Genomic DNA, 15,026 nt, shown 5'->3' on the forward strand with positions numbered 1-15,026 from the left:
GCAGGGATTAATTTTGAGAAAATGGCTGTATTAAAAACATGGTTCTACTATAGTCCACCTTGTGAAATTTTTTTTTCACAAATATTTAATTAACATGGGTTAGTAGTTGGCTTGGATTTAAAATGGATGAGATTTAAAAGAAACTAAAAATGGGCCAAAGACCCCAACTACCTAACTTAATTTTTCTGATTTAAGGGATCTCTTTGGAAAACAAACGTAATAGGGAGTGCTCTATTCTATTGCTGCTTAGTTCTGTGACTTCAGTCAAGATACATAAACCTTTATCCTCAGTTTCCTTATTAATTATAAATATTTAGACTAGATTTCTAAGTTTTGTCAGCTTGTGAGTTGATTTCTGAAGTGGCATGGGTGGTATTTCTATATACTAATTTAAGGTGGTAGTTCTTCTCCCTGCTTATGGTCTTAATACACCTAACCACTGGGTACTTGAAACAGAGTTGATTTTAGTATTTGGTTTTAGTAATGTAGCAACCAGTTGGTATTTTAAAGATTTTTTTTTTTTTTTGACAGACAGATCACAAGTAGGCATAGAGGCAGGCAGAGAGAGAAGGGAAGCAGGCTCCTTGCTGAGCAGAGAGCCCGATGCGGGGCTCGATCCCAGGACCCTGAGATCATGATCTGAGCTGAAGGCAGTGGCTTAACCCACTGAGCCACCCAGGCGCCCCACCAGTTGGTATTTTAATAAGTTTCCTGTAATGACATTGAAAAGTTAAATGAAGTTATTGCTCATTTTTAGGTAGCACATTTGGGTGGTTGGATTTTTTATTAGAAGGATCGCATATACATAGAATTAGAATGCTTCTTACATTTATTTTTACTGTAGTTAATCTAATATCTACTATCACTTTGAATCTTGAGTACTAAGACAAGGTAGTGGTAAAATCATGCACAAAATACTTATCTTTATATACATTCTGTTGTCTGTATTTAAAGGAAATTAGCCTACTTAATCACTAATGCTTTTTTTAAGAAGAGGACAGATTACATGCTTTGAATCTGTAATGTTTTGTGTAAGATTCTAATTAAAGAGTGATGGTTTTCTATGCTTGAGTTCTGAAAAAAAAAAAATCTCGTGTTCTGGGTTTAAATATTAAAGGCATAGAGGGCATTAGATTTGTTTTAATCCTTTGAATGTTTGAGTGTTTTAAATATTCCTGGGAAGATAGAGTGCTCTATAATCAAGGAATGAAAAGAGTATTAAGAGATAAAAGTTAAAGTATGACTAACATCAGATTTAGTACCAAGAATATAGATATAGATATCCCAATTTATTTAGCTAGTTCCTTCTTATTTAGATTACTGTTACTTTTGTTCTTTGAGCTTTCATTAAAGGAATAAGTAGTTACCACATTTTTAAAGTTTTTAGGGTAGTGTTTTACAGTAAGGTAGCCTTTAGTATTAAGTACCTTTAGTATTAATGGTGCTTTTTTCATTACTTGATAAAATAATTTTAAACTGATCTGAAATCTATCTAAAGAAAGAATAGATAGGTTAAAATTAGTTAGACTTTGTTAGAATTCAGTTGAATTTTTAAAAAAATAGTTTTGTATGGGCGCCTGGGTGGCTCAGTGGGTTAAGCCTCTGCCTTCGGCTCAGGTCATGATCTCAGGGTTCTGGGATCAAGTCCCGCATCGGGCTCTCTGCTCAGCAGGGAGCCTGCTTCCCCTTTCTCTCTGCCTGTCTCTCTGCCTACTTGTGATCTCTCACTCTCTCTCTGTCAATAAATAAATAAAATCTTAAAAAAAATAGTTTTGTAAATTTTAATTTGTGTGTACTTCGTGACGTATTCTGAGCACAACTGCAGTAATGTTTACTGCCTATTATGGTAACTTATTGTTAACTCTTTTCCTCTGTTTTCTACCTTCAGGAGAAAGTAATTCAGCAATTTCTACAGAAGACCTAAAAGAATGTCTGAAGAAACAATTGGAATTCTGTTTCTCCAGGTATGTTATTCATATTTTTTTATTGAAATTTCTCATTTTTTGAATTGTTTGGTTAGTAGATGTAAAATACCTGTGAAATAGAGTGGAATAATGGTGGTTTTAATTTCCTTCAGTAAAATATTTTCCTTATTTTTTGGTATATTCTTTATTATATTTCCTAACTAAATTTAAAGATGTAGTCTCTAATTGGATATGCAAAGGATCTAGTCTTAGTAGAAATGTAATGAAATACTGGATTGGATTACTTTTGGATTGGCTACTGGATACTTTCCCTATAAACATATTCAGGTTTAGGGTTCTCAAAACAGTGGTTATCTTTTTCCTTTTTTTTTAAGATTTTATTTATTTCTGAGAGAGAGAGAGCATGCACAAGCACGGGGAGCAGTAGGCAGAGGAAGAAGCAGGCTCTGTGCTGAGCAGGGAGCCTGATGTGGGACTTGATCCCAGGACCCTGGGATCATGACCTGAGCCAAAGGCAGGTGCTTAACTGACTGAGCCACCCAGGAGTCCCCCCACTTTTTTTTTTTTTTTTAAGATTTTATTTATTTTCGAGAGAGAGTATGTGCATGGGGCAAGGGGAGGGGCAGAGGAGAAGGGAGGAAGTTTGAAGCCAACTCTGTGCTGAGCACAAGCCTGAAATGGGCCTCTGTCTCATGACTCTGAAATTATGAGCCAAAACCAGGAGTCAGACACTTAACCAGCTGAGCCACCCAGGCACCCCTTGAGATGTCTTATTTACTGATAACAATTATGTAGGCATATTTATAGTCTAGATGTCATAAAACTTCAGTATTGTTGCCCCTTCCAAAATAAATAGAAGTTTTTTGCTCGCTTCAGCAGCACATATACTAAAATTGGAATCAAAATAAACAAGTTTGGATATGTATGCAAAGGTAACCCCTTCAGTTTTTCTTATATGTGGTGAGAGGTAGGACTGGTAAACCAAAAATTTTTTATGCTAGAAACCTGGATTTTATCAGACTTCTTTGTCTTTTTTTTTTTTTTAATTTATTTACTTTTTAAGTAAACTCTACGCCCACCATAGGGCTTGAACTCATGACCCTGCATTCAAGAATAACATGTTCTACTGACTGAGCCAGCCAGGTGCCCTTAGACTTCTTAATTTCTTTACACATAATATACTCTTGACTCAGTTTTAATTGATACTTTGTTCTAAATAGCTCCCCCCTTTTCCCCTCCTTTTTATTCTTTGCCTTTGTAGTCTAGTACAGAATAAAATGATGAAAGTGGAAGTTTCTGTCGTTAGTCATTTGTTCCTGCAATAGAATTCATTTTCGGTAATATACTTGTCATAGTTATTTAAAAATCTTTGCCTACTGCTGGATCATTTGTGTGTCTGCTTATATTTGAGTTTTTTCTCTTGGTTCTCTGTCATAATTTCCTGCCTTTTTGCATGTCTTACAAATTTTGATTATATGCTAGACATTACATATAAAAGCAGCTATGAGCTGCAGGTGACAAGATTTTTCTCTCTAGACAAGATTTGAGCTTTCTTACAGGCAGAAGCGGATTGATTGCTTCAGTCCAGTCAGGAATTGAGCTGGGTTAGGACTAAGCAGCCACTTTAATTAGACTCAGTCTGCTTCTGATTTATCTCTGTTCCTTAGGCATGACATCTTTAGTTTTTTGATTTAGGAGTTGTCTGTTTTCTGTTACTTCAATCCTGAAACACCAAGGGAGATTTAGTCCTGTTCTTGAGGGGTTTGAGATTAGCTCTTCAGTTTCTTCCCCTGTAACCCTCAAAATCTGGCAAATCTCTTGGGAGGTGGTGGGGGGGGGGGAGACCTGTCTTGTGTTTGACGCAAGTTTCTTCCTTTTACTGGAACTTCCACAAAACCAGAGATGTTACTCTGCCTTTTCAGCCTGGCTCCCAGTCTCCCACCTTCCTTCTTAAAGCTCAGGAAATGTTATGTGGGGGTAAATCTCCTGTACGTTAGGAGTTCCTTTAGTTTTCTTTTTTTCAATTTTTTATTTTATTTTTTATTTATTAATTTTTTTTATTTGATAGAGAAGAGATCACAAGTAGGCAGGCAGAGAGGGGGAAGCAGGCTCCCCGCTGAGCAGAGAGGCCAATGTGGGGCTCAATCCCAGGACGCTGAGATCATGACCTGAGCCGAAAGCAGAGGCTTAACCCACTGAGCCACCCAGGCAACCCCACTCCTTTAGTTTTCAATTCATAGAGCCAGTCCTGTGCAACTGCCTAAAGCTCTGCTTGTTTCTCCCTGGTCCCAGATCTGCAGACCCCCTCAGAAAAGAAAGGTCATCTTTCTGGAATTTTATTTTGTTCTTGTAGTTTCTTTCCTTCATCTCCAGAAATGTGATTTTTGTAATTTAGCCAGGCTTTTTTAGTTGTTGCAATAGGAACACTGGTTTGTCACGATCTACCACAGTTCAAACCAGTTATGCAGTTGACGCTTGTGGCTTCACAAAACTATTACCAGTTAGTCATGAGTAGTCAAATCACAGATGTGACTTATACCCATTAATTTGATATGTTAACTTGATATATTAATTTAATATTCTGATGAGATGAAGTTTCTTAAGAGTTTGACCAAGGTTGGGGCACCTGGGTGGTTCAGTCAGTGAAGCATCTGACTTCAGCTTAGGTTATGACCTCAGCATCATGGGATGGAGCCCCACATCAGGCTCCGCGCTCAGCATGGAGTCTGCTGCTCCCTTTCCCTCTGACCCTACCCCTGCTCATGCATGATCATGCATACATGCAATCTCCCACTCTCTCTCAAATAAATTAAAATCTTTTTATTTTTTAAGATTTTATTTATTTATTTGACAGACAGATTACAAGTAGGCAGAGGCAGGGAGAGGGAGGAAGGGAAGCAGGCTCCCTGCGGAGCAGAGAGCCCGATGTGGGCCTCGATCCCAGGACCCTGGGATCATGACCTGAGCCGAAGGCAGAGGCTTTAACCCACTGAGCCACCCAGGCGCCCAATTAAAATCTTTTTGAAAAAAGGTTTGGGACGCCTTTTGAATGATTGAATCTTCGTGGTTCAATCATTAAGCGTCTGCGTTTGGCTCAGGCCATGATCCTAGGGGCCTTGGATCAAGCCCCCCTGAGCTCCCTGCTCAGTAGGGAGTCTGCTTCTCCCTCTACCTCTCCCCCACCGTGCTCATGATTGCTCTTTCTCTTTTTCAGACAAATAAAATCTTAAGAAAAAAAGAAAGGTTTTACCAAGTTTTTATAAGAGCAGATATGCTGAAAGTCAGAGTTGGTTCAGGCTACAACTTTTTAGTTGTGTAAGCCTGGATGGCTTAGTTTAGTGTCCGGCTCTTGATGTCAGCTCAGGTCGTGATCTCAGGGTTGTGAGATCATACCCATGTCGGGGTCTTGGGCATAGAGCCTGCCTAAGATTCTGTCTCTCCCTCTCCCTTTGCCCCTCCCTCCCCTCCCCTCTCTAATAAATAGCAAAAAAAAAGGTGTTATTACTGTATTACTATGTTCCTCCTTTTATGCTAAAGTGAGTTTAACCTTTGCTGGTATCTTCTCTATTATTTTTTGCCCCCAAAACAACCTGTTGACAATTGTAATTTTTAAAAAGTAATTGCTACTGGGCGCCTGGGTGGCTCAGTGGGTTGAGCCACTGCCTTCAGCTCAGGTCATGATCCCAGGGTCCTGGGATCAAGCCCCTCATCAGGCTCTCTGCTCAGCAGGGAGCCTGCTTCCTCCTCTCTCTCTCTGCCTGCCTCTCTGCCTACTTGTGGCCTCTGTCTGTCAAGTGGATGAATAAAATCTTAAAAAAAAAAAAAAAAAGTAATTGCTACTTTATTTTAACAAAACTTGAATGGCCCTACCCTTTGCCAGGCACTAGGGCCTTGAAATACATGAACAACAATGAACAATGAACAACAGAGATTTTTCATGGAACCTATGTTCTGTCTGGAGGAGACAAAACAAACATAATTTTTTTAAAAAGTAAAGTAAATAGTTTAGAAGTGTGCTAAGTGATAAGTGCTATGGAAAAAAATTTAGAACCCTGTAAGCAAGAGAAGGGGAATCAAGACTGCTTGGGTGGTTTCAGTTTTAAATAGGGTCACTGAAAAAAGGCACTTTTAAGCAAAGACTTGAAACTGTTTATAACTAGACTGCTTAAAAGACCTGATGTGAATAAGACAAATGAGTATGATTTTACTTCAATTTGTTACACAAGATTTTATATGTAAGAGAAATGTTTAGATCTTTTTTAGAAATGTATCTTAATCTTTTAATTTTAAATGTTTTAAATTTAGTTTTAAATTCATTAAATTTAAGTAAAAAGTCAAACATACTTAAAAAAACATTCAGAAATTTTAAATCCTTTACAGTTAAACTCATGGTGGAAGCTATAATTTTCTCCATATGCATATTCTAACATCAATGATAAAGTGTTTATAAGATGGAACTACACTGTATGTAATATTTTATTAAGCCTCTTTCCATATCGGTATAATTCCATAAGGTTCTCTTGTTCAAAACTTTTGGGCATGATGTATTTGGTGATTCAGAAACATTTTGAAAGTTGTTAGAGTATCTTTGTTATGTATTATATATTTTCATAGTTCACTGTGTTATTTGCAGTAGCAAAATTTTGTTTAACCAGACTTAATGACAGAAGTGAATAAGGGACCTCTTTAGATGATTTTTGAGAATTCTTCGCTTTATGGGACTCTTGCTTGTGTTTATTCCTTTCAGAGAAAATTTGTCAAAGGATCTTTACCTGATATCTCAAATGGACAGTGATCAGTTCGTACCAATTTGGACAGTTGCCAACATGGAAGAAATTAAAAAGCTGACCACAGACCCTGATCTAATTCTTGAAGTGTTGAGATGTATGTAAATACCTTTTAGCTTATTTTTTAAAGTAAAAAAGCTAAGTTTTCTTTTGATTTCTGGTCAAGCAGGGAATTTTTTGTTTTTATTGGCCATTTATTTTTATTAAATTGTAGTTGACATACAATGTATTTTTTCAGGTATACTACATAGTGATTCCACAATTCTATACATTAAGCTGTGCTCACTAGGCAGGGAATTGTTAGCTCCCTATTTTTTGTTATTCTGTTCCAATAATTTATCTGTATTTTTACTGACTTGGTATATAGCTTCTATATCATTTCTATACCTTGGTTGTTCATCTTGATACCCACTTACTTAAATATAAGCAGTTAAATCCCAGTTTTCTGGGCTATTAGAAAGTTTTATGTATCATTACTACATCTTCTAAAGCATTGTTTCAAACTTTTGAACCCAAGTAAGAAGTACATTTTACCTTATAGCCCAGTACACACACCACATATCCCCACACAACTGAAATGTTAATTATTAGATTAATACTAAATACTTGGAATTAACTTTTTTCTAAATTGATTTCACAACCTATTAAAGAATTGCAGTCTGTAGTTTGACAAATACTACTCTAAAGTTTGGTAAAGAATTTGAGGTTTTAAGCATTTTTATGGTGTTTGTGTCTTGTATCAGGATTTTTTGCTAACCTTTCTTAGCAGAACCTTGCCAAAGTTTTTTTAAGATTTTATTTATTTATTTGATAAGAGAGAGATCACAAGTAGGCAAAGAGGCAGGCAGAAAGAGAGGAGGAAGCAGGCTCCCTGCCGAGCAGAGAGCCCGATGCGCGGGACTCAATCCCAGGACTCTGAGATCATGACCTGAGCCAAAGGCAGATGCTCAACCCACTGAGCCACCCAGGCGCCCAGACTTTACCAGAGTTTTAACCACTTGATCGAATAAAGGCAGCTCTTCACTTTTATATGAAATATGTTGTTGAAAATGTTTAAAAGTTAAATATACCAAGTCCCATAATAGGCTTTTATGAGAGTAGAAGACTTCCATTCTCAGAGGGCTAAAAACATTTATGAAATCTCTTTTTGTGTAGTGGTTTCTTAAAAAAAAAACCAGTTTTGGCATCAGAAAAAAAATCAGCCAGAGACTAGCAGAACCCTCTACCTCTGAGGGCTAGAACCTAGTACCTAAACCCAGCTCTTCTTCCCTGTTTCTTTTATTCTCACTACTTCTTCAGAGAGATGTGGCATATTATCTCTGAAGGGACTAGAAGTAAAAGTTTTGGTTAGATAATACTATCTTCATTAGATATTTCCTCAAAATCAGCATCTAAAGGATGGCTTCTCAGTATCTGTAATAGTCTGTAAGAATAAATTGTTAAAATCAAAGGAAAGTTATAATCATTTGAGTTCAATTCTTGGTTTTAAGTGCTTCTTAGACTTGAATTTTAAGAAGAATTTCTTTGTATGTCAGAATGCAATATTATAGTCCAGTTACAAGAGTGGAATGCAAATACGCTGATTAATACACTTCTTATCTCCAGAAATCCAGAATTCAGTAATTATACACAGGGTAATTTTATCTTGTTAGTTATGTATTATGTACTCCTGAAAAGTTTTTCAATGCCAAGACACAAAGTAGGTACTCTATATATTTGTTCAAAGAATAACATTTGACAGTGTTTCTTGTGTATTAATTTCAAAATATGTTGTTATGACTATAATCTTTGGTTCTACAATTTAATTTCTTGAGGATATTAACCTCTGCTAATTTATTCACTTGGAAATAGAAATGAATAGTTTTTAATGGCAATATTAAAATCTCTCCTTGTCACTTTTGAATGAAACACTTTTTAAAATTTCAGCTTCTCCTATGGTACAAGTTGATGAAAAGGGCGAGAAAGTGAGACCAAGTCATAAGCGGTGTATTGTGATTCTTAGAGAGATTCCTGAAACAACACCTATAGAGGTAAATTATTAAGCATTATTAAAGTTAAGTGTTCTTTAACTGTTTAAATTGAAGATAAACGAAGTGTAAGTCAGTGCCCTCATATCAATTATGTGAATAGGATAAATTTTGTTTTGTAAATTCTGAAGCACTGGAAGAATGGTACAGAGGGAGGAGGAAGATAATAATTCCATGTTCTTAGAATGGTAGACTGAGTATTGCCGTGTTACTAGTTCTCAATTTGTTCATTTGACTGGCAATTAAAATATAAATAGGCTCTTTTGGGAACTTGAAGATTCATCTGAAAGAATACACTTAGGAATGAAGAAGAAAAATATAAGAGTCAAGACTTAATTCTGTTAGTTGGCAAATATAAAGCAGAGTTGTGGTCATAAATGTGGTGTGGTACAGGTACAGGAATAAAATAATATTTGAATGAAACAATATAATCCTGAAATAGACTCTTTGATTTAGTAATGAATTTATGATAACATTTACTTAATAATTAGATTCTACCAGGTATTGTGCCATGTACTTTATGGTAATATAAAACCTAAGGTTTTGTTATCTCTGTTTTACAAATAAAGTAACTGAGCCTTAGTATAGTTAAATAACTTGCCTAAGGTCACATGGCCTGTTTGAATGATAGAATCTGATTTGAACTCGCTCTCTGTGATTCCAAAGCCCATGTTTCTTAACCAGTAAACCATAGGACTTCACACTAAGTTGGCATGTTAGTGATAATACGTTAAAGATGGAGAGGACTAATTAGTAGCTGATATTTGGTGATTGGTTAGCCATTTAAAAAAATTTTTAGACTCTTGCCAACTAACAGACTTGGCACATTAGTAGTTAATCTTTTTGCCCAGATTCATTCAGTATTAACTCTCCAGAATGAAAATTTCCTAAACTTAGAAACAGTGAGAGAAATTAGAAAAGAAACTGTCACTAGATAGATCTTCTATTTAAAATTATGAACTATATGTCAAAAATAACAAATTGAAAGGAAAATTGCAGAATGGGAAGAATATTTGCATTATTAAGAAACAGTGTAGAACATATGAGCCTGAACTCTAGAGCCAAGCTGCCTGGATTTAAATTCCAGCTTTTTACTTGATAGCTCTATGACCTTGCATTAGTTACTTAACCTCTTTTGCTTTGTTTTTTTCCATCTGTTAAATGGTATAATAGTAATAAGTAACTCATAAAATTGTGAGATATAAGTGAACTAGTATATAAAAAACTTAGAGCAGTACTTAGTATGTAAAACAGATCTAAGATTAGCCAGTACTATCATTTTTATAGTTATTGTAATTTATATTCTTAATACATAAACAGGTCACACACATGAAGAGCAATAAATGAAAAGGAACAAGGCAGCAACGTACTGTTCATTAAAAAAAAGTAAAGGAAGTGCAGATGACTAAGATAGCTAGAGAGAGCCTAGGCAGTAGTCACTGAAATGCACATTAAAATGAGAGATTTGGGGTGACGAAAGATTACTGTCAGGTAGAACAAATTACTTCAGATCCAGACTTCTTTTTTTATACTTGGGAAAGTTAATCTGTAAACATACAACTCTTCCTAAAGAATAATAAAGGCTAAAAATAAAAATATCTAAATAAATAAGTCAATTCATTTCACAGAGAATTAGAAATATTTGGAGAATATCTATGGATTTTTGAAGGTAGAGATCAGTGGATGGCAGTCTAACAGTTCCACAGATAGTTCTATAGAAATGTAATTCTGAACTGGATGAGAATTTTATTAGCTGAACTTGGTGATATTTCACCACTTTCACTAATGTCACAAAACTCAGCTGGTTGCACACTACTTACTTCAAGTAGTATTTGACCCAAGCAAATTTCATCATAAGCAGAGATGTTACTTTTTTTAATTCAGTGTAGTAAAAATTTGAGGGAGTTAGAATACAGGTTAGACTTCATTGTGAACATTGATTGTCCCATCAGCTTAGTAATTACCTTTTTAAAAATGGATACCTTGTGATATTTTGGTATTTTATGGGCATTTTAGCCTAGTAAGATTCTTTATGTTTGGGAATTACTAGTTACTAGTGAATTTCTCACTGAACTCAAATGTATTAAACAAAATGGAGTTTGGAGGCATACAAATCTGGGTTTGAGTTCTTGTTTGTGATAGTGTGAGTAGGTTTAAACAGTTTGAGCTACCATTTCCTCACCTGTAAAGTGGATATGATAAGATTTTTAAAACAGGGTTGTTTTCAGGTTAAATCTATGTCTTATCCTGCATGGGATTTCAGTAGGTGTTTTCTTTCTCTCTATAACTGTTTAGAGATACTAATGTTGACTTCCAGTTGTTTTCTTTCTTTCCTTTTTATACTTCCTTCAAGCTGTTAAACTGTGTTAAACACAGTTCTGAGTTTTGGTAATCTATTTTTTTTAAATGCACATATTTGTTATAGTTTTCAGTTATTGAATTTCAGTTTCAGTTATGGAAAAGGGAAGATACTTTTGCACAGAGTTCGTGTCTGTAACTCTGGTGTAGACAGAGCATCTGGATTGAATGAGAATGCATCCAAATAAATACTAAGCACTAGAAAATGTTAATGGAGGATATACTTTTCATATTTTGGATAATGGCAGGTCTAGAAAGATTTTACTGTTAAGGAAAATTTAGCTTGCCACTGAGAGTGTGATGAAATGCTTCAGTTTTGCTGATATTAAAATAAGATTCTATTTCCAAATCATATATAAAATTTACACTAAAGTTTTTCTTTCTTAGGAAGTTAAAGCTTTGTTCAAGAATGAAAACTGCCCAAAGGTGATAAGCTGTGAGTTTGCACACAATAGCAACTGGTATATCACTTTCCAGTCAGACACTGATGCACAACAGGTGAGAAGAAAACTTTTCCTCTGATTTGAAGTCCTGGTGGTAAAAGTAGTAGTATATTTTAGCTGAGAAAATATCTGCTCACGGCGGTATTTATAAAGACTATTGAGCACCTTGTTCACCTTTTCGGTTGTGCTTCCTTTTTTTTTTTTTTTTTTTTTTAAAGATTTTATTTATTTATTTGACAGAGAGAGAGATCACAAGTAGGCAGAGAGGCAGGCAGAGAGAGAGGGTGAAGCAGGCTCCCCGCTGAGCAGAGAGCCCGATGGTGGGGCTCGATCCCAGGACCCTGAGATCATGACCTGAGCTGAAGGCAGAGGCTTAACCCACTGAGCCACCCAGGCGCCCCTTGGTTGTGCTTCTTAATTGGTTCCTTTCTGATCATTTTCCTAAAGCTTTTTCAATTTCAATTTAAGAAGTTTATTTTCCTATCAGTAAAAAAATTAACACAATTTTAAAATTAATTTAAAAATTGGGAACCATGTACTCAGTAGTTGGTATTTCTAGTATGTACATACTAGGCCCACAATAAATACGTAACTTCCTTTCTGATTCTTGGAATTTTGACATTAATGATTTTACTTTTGTTGTCATGTCCAACTTAAAGAGTAATAATCCCTTGAAACAAAAGAAAACCAAAAATATATCTAATAGCATTTTAAAATCACTCACTAATTGATTGATTGATTTTTAAAGTAAACTCTACCCCCAGTGTGGGGCTCGAAATCATGACCCCAGGATCAAGAATTGCATACTCTCCCAACTGAGCCAGCGAGGCGCCCCTCAGATTTTTTTTTTTTTTTTAAGTATTCCTCTTAGAAAACTGTCTGATGGAACCATTATAGGTAGTGAAATTTTGGGTCTGTTTTGACTTTTGTGCATCTTTTCCTACATTAATCCATAGTAGCTAATCTACAGTAAATGTGAACTTATGCTGGGGTGTTTTTACTTTCTCATTCCTTATCACCTGCATAATGGAATTGACTTCAGAATTTTTTATTGTTTAGTTTGGAGATGATTGCTAATACCAAACTTTTGATAGAATAAAGATGGCGTTAATGAAATGTTCGAATGCTAATAAAAGTTCCTTTCTGCTTTGTTAACAGGCTTTTAAATATTTAAGAGAAGAAGTTAAAACATTTCAGGGCAAGCCAATCATGGTAAGAAAATGTTTGTAAGTAGAGCTAGTGTGAAGCCAGAAAGTTTTTGTTGCTTGTCTGTTTGAGAATTTAAAACACATATGCATAATAATGGATAATAATAAAACCTGCAGTGATGGTTTTTTTTCCCTGCAATGATTTTAAAGAAAACTTTATATGATGTGCTAGAAAATTAGCTGTTAGGGTAACAGTTCTTTCCAAAGGCCTACCTTTAGAAAGCATGAAGTTTTAGTTAGATGCTGATTGATAACTTTTAAGATAATTAAAATGAGGATTAGGGATAATTTTTTAGTTAAAAAGGTCACTCTCATCTCAAAATTAATTGCATCACCACACTGATGTTCATCTGTTTGGGAATCTAGAAATTATTGATGACACTTGCTCACTGTCTTTACAGGTCTTATCTTTTCTCAGATCCCATGGAATCTACCTTTATAATTTGTTTCAATTATTACTGCTTTGTTCAGGCTTGAACAGTTAGAGTACCTTTTAACTGTTATGCCTTTAGCTTTTCCCCCACTTTTTCATTCTCCAGTTGCTACGAGAGCTACCATCTAAAACAGAGTCATAGGGCACCTGGTGGCTCAGTTGTTTAAGCATCCAGCTCTTGATTTTAACTCAGCTTTTGATCTCAGGTCATGAGTTCAGGCGCCACATTGGATTCCAACATACTTTAAAAAAATAATAAATACATAAAATAGAATCCCAAGCATTCACTTAATTTGGTACTTCTGGTTACTTTTACATGCTACTTGTTCCATATGTAATGCGGTGATGATTATTTGTGAATGTAATACAATATTCTTGCTCTGTTGAGCTCTTAACGTGTATCAGTTTCTGTTCTAAACACTTTATTTGTATAGAGTCATTTAATTCTTACAAGAACTTCATATGGTGGGTACTCTTGTTTTCTCTATTTTGTGGTAAGGAAAGTGAGGTATGAAAGTTACCTACCCAGTTTCACACAACTAGTAACTGAAAGAACCAACATGAGAGAGGCTTACATTAATTAAGAGAATGTATATCAGGCATTGTTCTAAGGACTGGACATATTTAAATCTCATTATTGATGTGTGGTAGGTGGTATTATTACTTTCTACTTTAGATATGAAGATACCTGCCATTTGTCAATCTATTTCCTCTGCTTCCTATTATCTCCCTCCCCTACTTGAGGCTATAAAGATCTTCTAGGTCTTCTGGTAGCTTTAAAATTTTATATGTCAGATTTGGGTCTTTGATACATTTGGAATTAATTTGACATACAGGATATGATAGGAATCTAATTTTTTTCCATATATGGAAAGGCAGTTGTCTCAACACCAAACAATTTGTTGAATGGTCTGTACTTTCACAACTTGTATGTGATGTTGCATCTATCAGATCTGCTTTAGGTTCTCTATTCTATCAGTCTTGTCTTTTTTTTTTTTTTTTTTTTTCTTTTTAAGAATTTATTTATTTGGGGCGCCTGGGTGGCTCAGTGGGGTAAAGCCTCTGCCTTCAGCTTAGGTCATAATCCCAGGGTCCTGGGATCGAGCCTGCATCAGGCTCTCTGCTTAGTGGGGAGCCTGCTTCCTCCTCTCTCTCTGCCTGCCTCTCTGCCTACTTGAGATCTCTAGCAAATAAATAAATAAATCTTTTTTAAAAATTTATTTATTTGACAGAGAGTGAGAGGAGAGCGCGCACAAGCAGAAGGAGAGGGGGAAGCAGGTTCCCTGCTCAGCAGGGAGGCCGATGTGGGACGAGATCCCAGGACCCTGAAATCATACCTGAGCCGAAGGCAGAGGCTTAACCCACTGAGCCACCCCGGTGCCCCTATCAGTCTTTTCTTTGTTCAACCAATATCACTGTTTTAATTATCATAGGTTTAGAATATCTTTATGTACTTAAGAAAATCATCCCTCCTTACCCGTATTTTTTAAGACTGTCTTGGTTATTCTTAGACCATTTTTTTCCATATGACTTTTAGAATGTCTAATATTAACAAACCATATTGGAATTATGGAATTATATTTGATTTATTGGGGACAGTGGCAGTTTTACGTTGTATTATTCAGTATTGTGGTAGCATCATAATTTCTCTATTAATTGAGGTCCTTTGTGTTTTATAATTTCCTGAAGTAGTTTTTGTTGCTTTTCCCCTCTCCCTGGTATCTTGGTAATCTTTATTTATTTATTTATTATCTTAAGATTTTATTTCTTTATTAGAGAGGGAGCAAGCGAGAGACAGATGATAAGCGGAGGGGCAGGGGCAGAGGGAGAAAGAAAGAAGTAGAC

At 35.6% G+C, this 15,026-nt stretch overlaps 1 protein-coding gene across 4 annotated transcripts in view; it reads left to right on the forward strand.

Annotated features, from left to right (window-relative positions):
• Positions 1 to 15,026, forward strand: part of LARP4 (La ribonucleoprotein 4) — a 76,635-nt gene that overhangs the window by 25,577 nt on the left and 36,032 nt on the right. For all 4 annotated transcript variants that reach the window (XM_080811094.1, XM_080811093.1, XM_080811096.1 and 1 more), the window contains exons 4-8: positions 1,889 to 1,964; positions 6,673 to 6,809; positions 8,639 to 8,742; positions 11,485 to 11,595; positions 12,699 to 12,752. In XM_080811094.1, the coding sequence (XP_080667220.1) occupies positions 1,889 to 1,964; positions 6,673 to 6,809; positions 8,639 to 8,742; positions 11,485 to 11,595; positions 12,699 to 12,752 (482 nt within the window). The remainder of the gene's footprint in view (positions 1 to 1,888; positions 1,965 to 6,672; positions 6,810 to 8,638; positions 8,743 to 11,484; positions 11,596 to 12,698; positions 12,753 to 15,026) is intronic.

This window comes from Martes martes (assembly GCF_963455335.1).
Source record: "Martes martes genome assembly, chromosome: 8".
NCBI classification, from domain to species: domain Eukaryota; kingdom Metazoa; phylum Chordata; class Mammalia; order Carnivora; family Mustelidae; genus Martes; species Martes martes.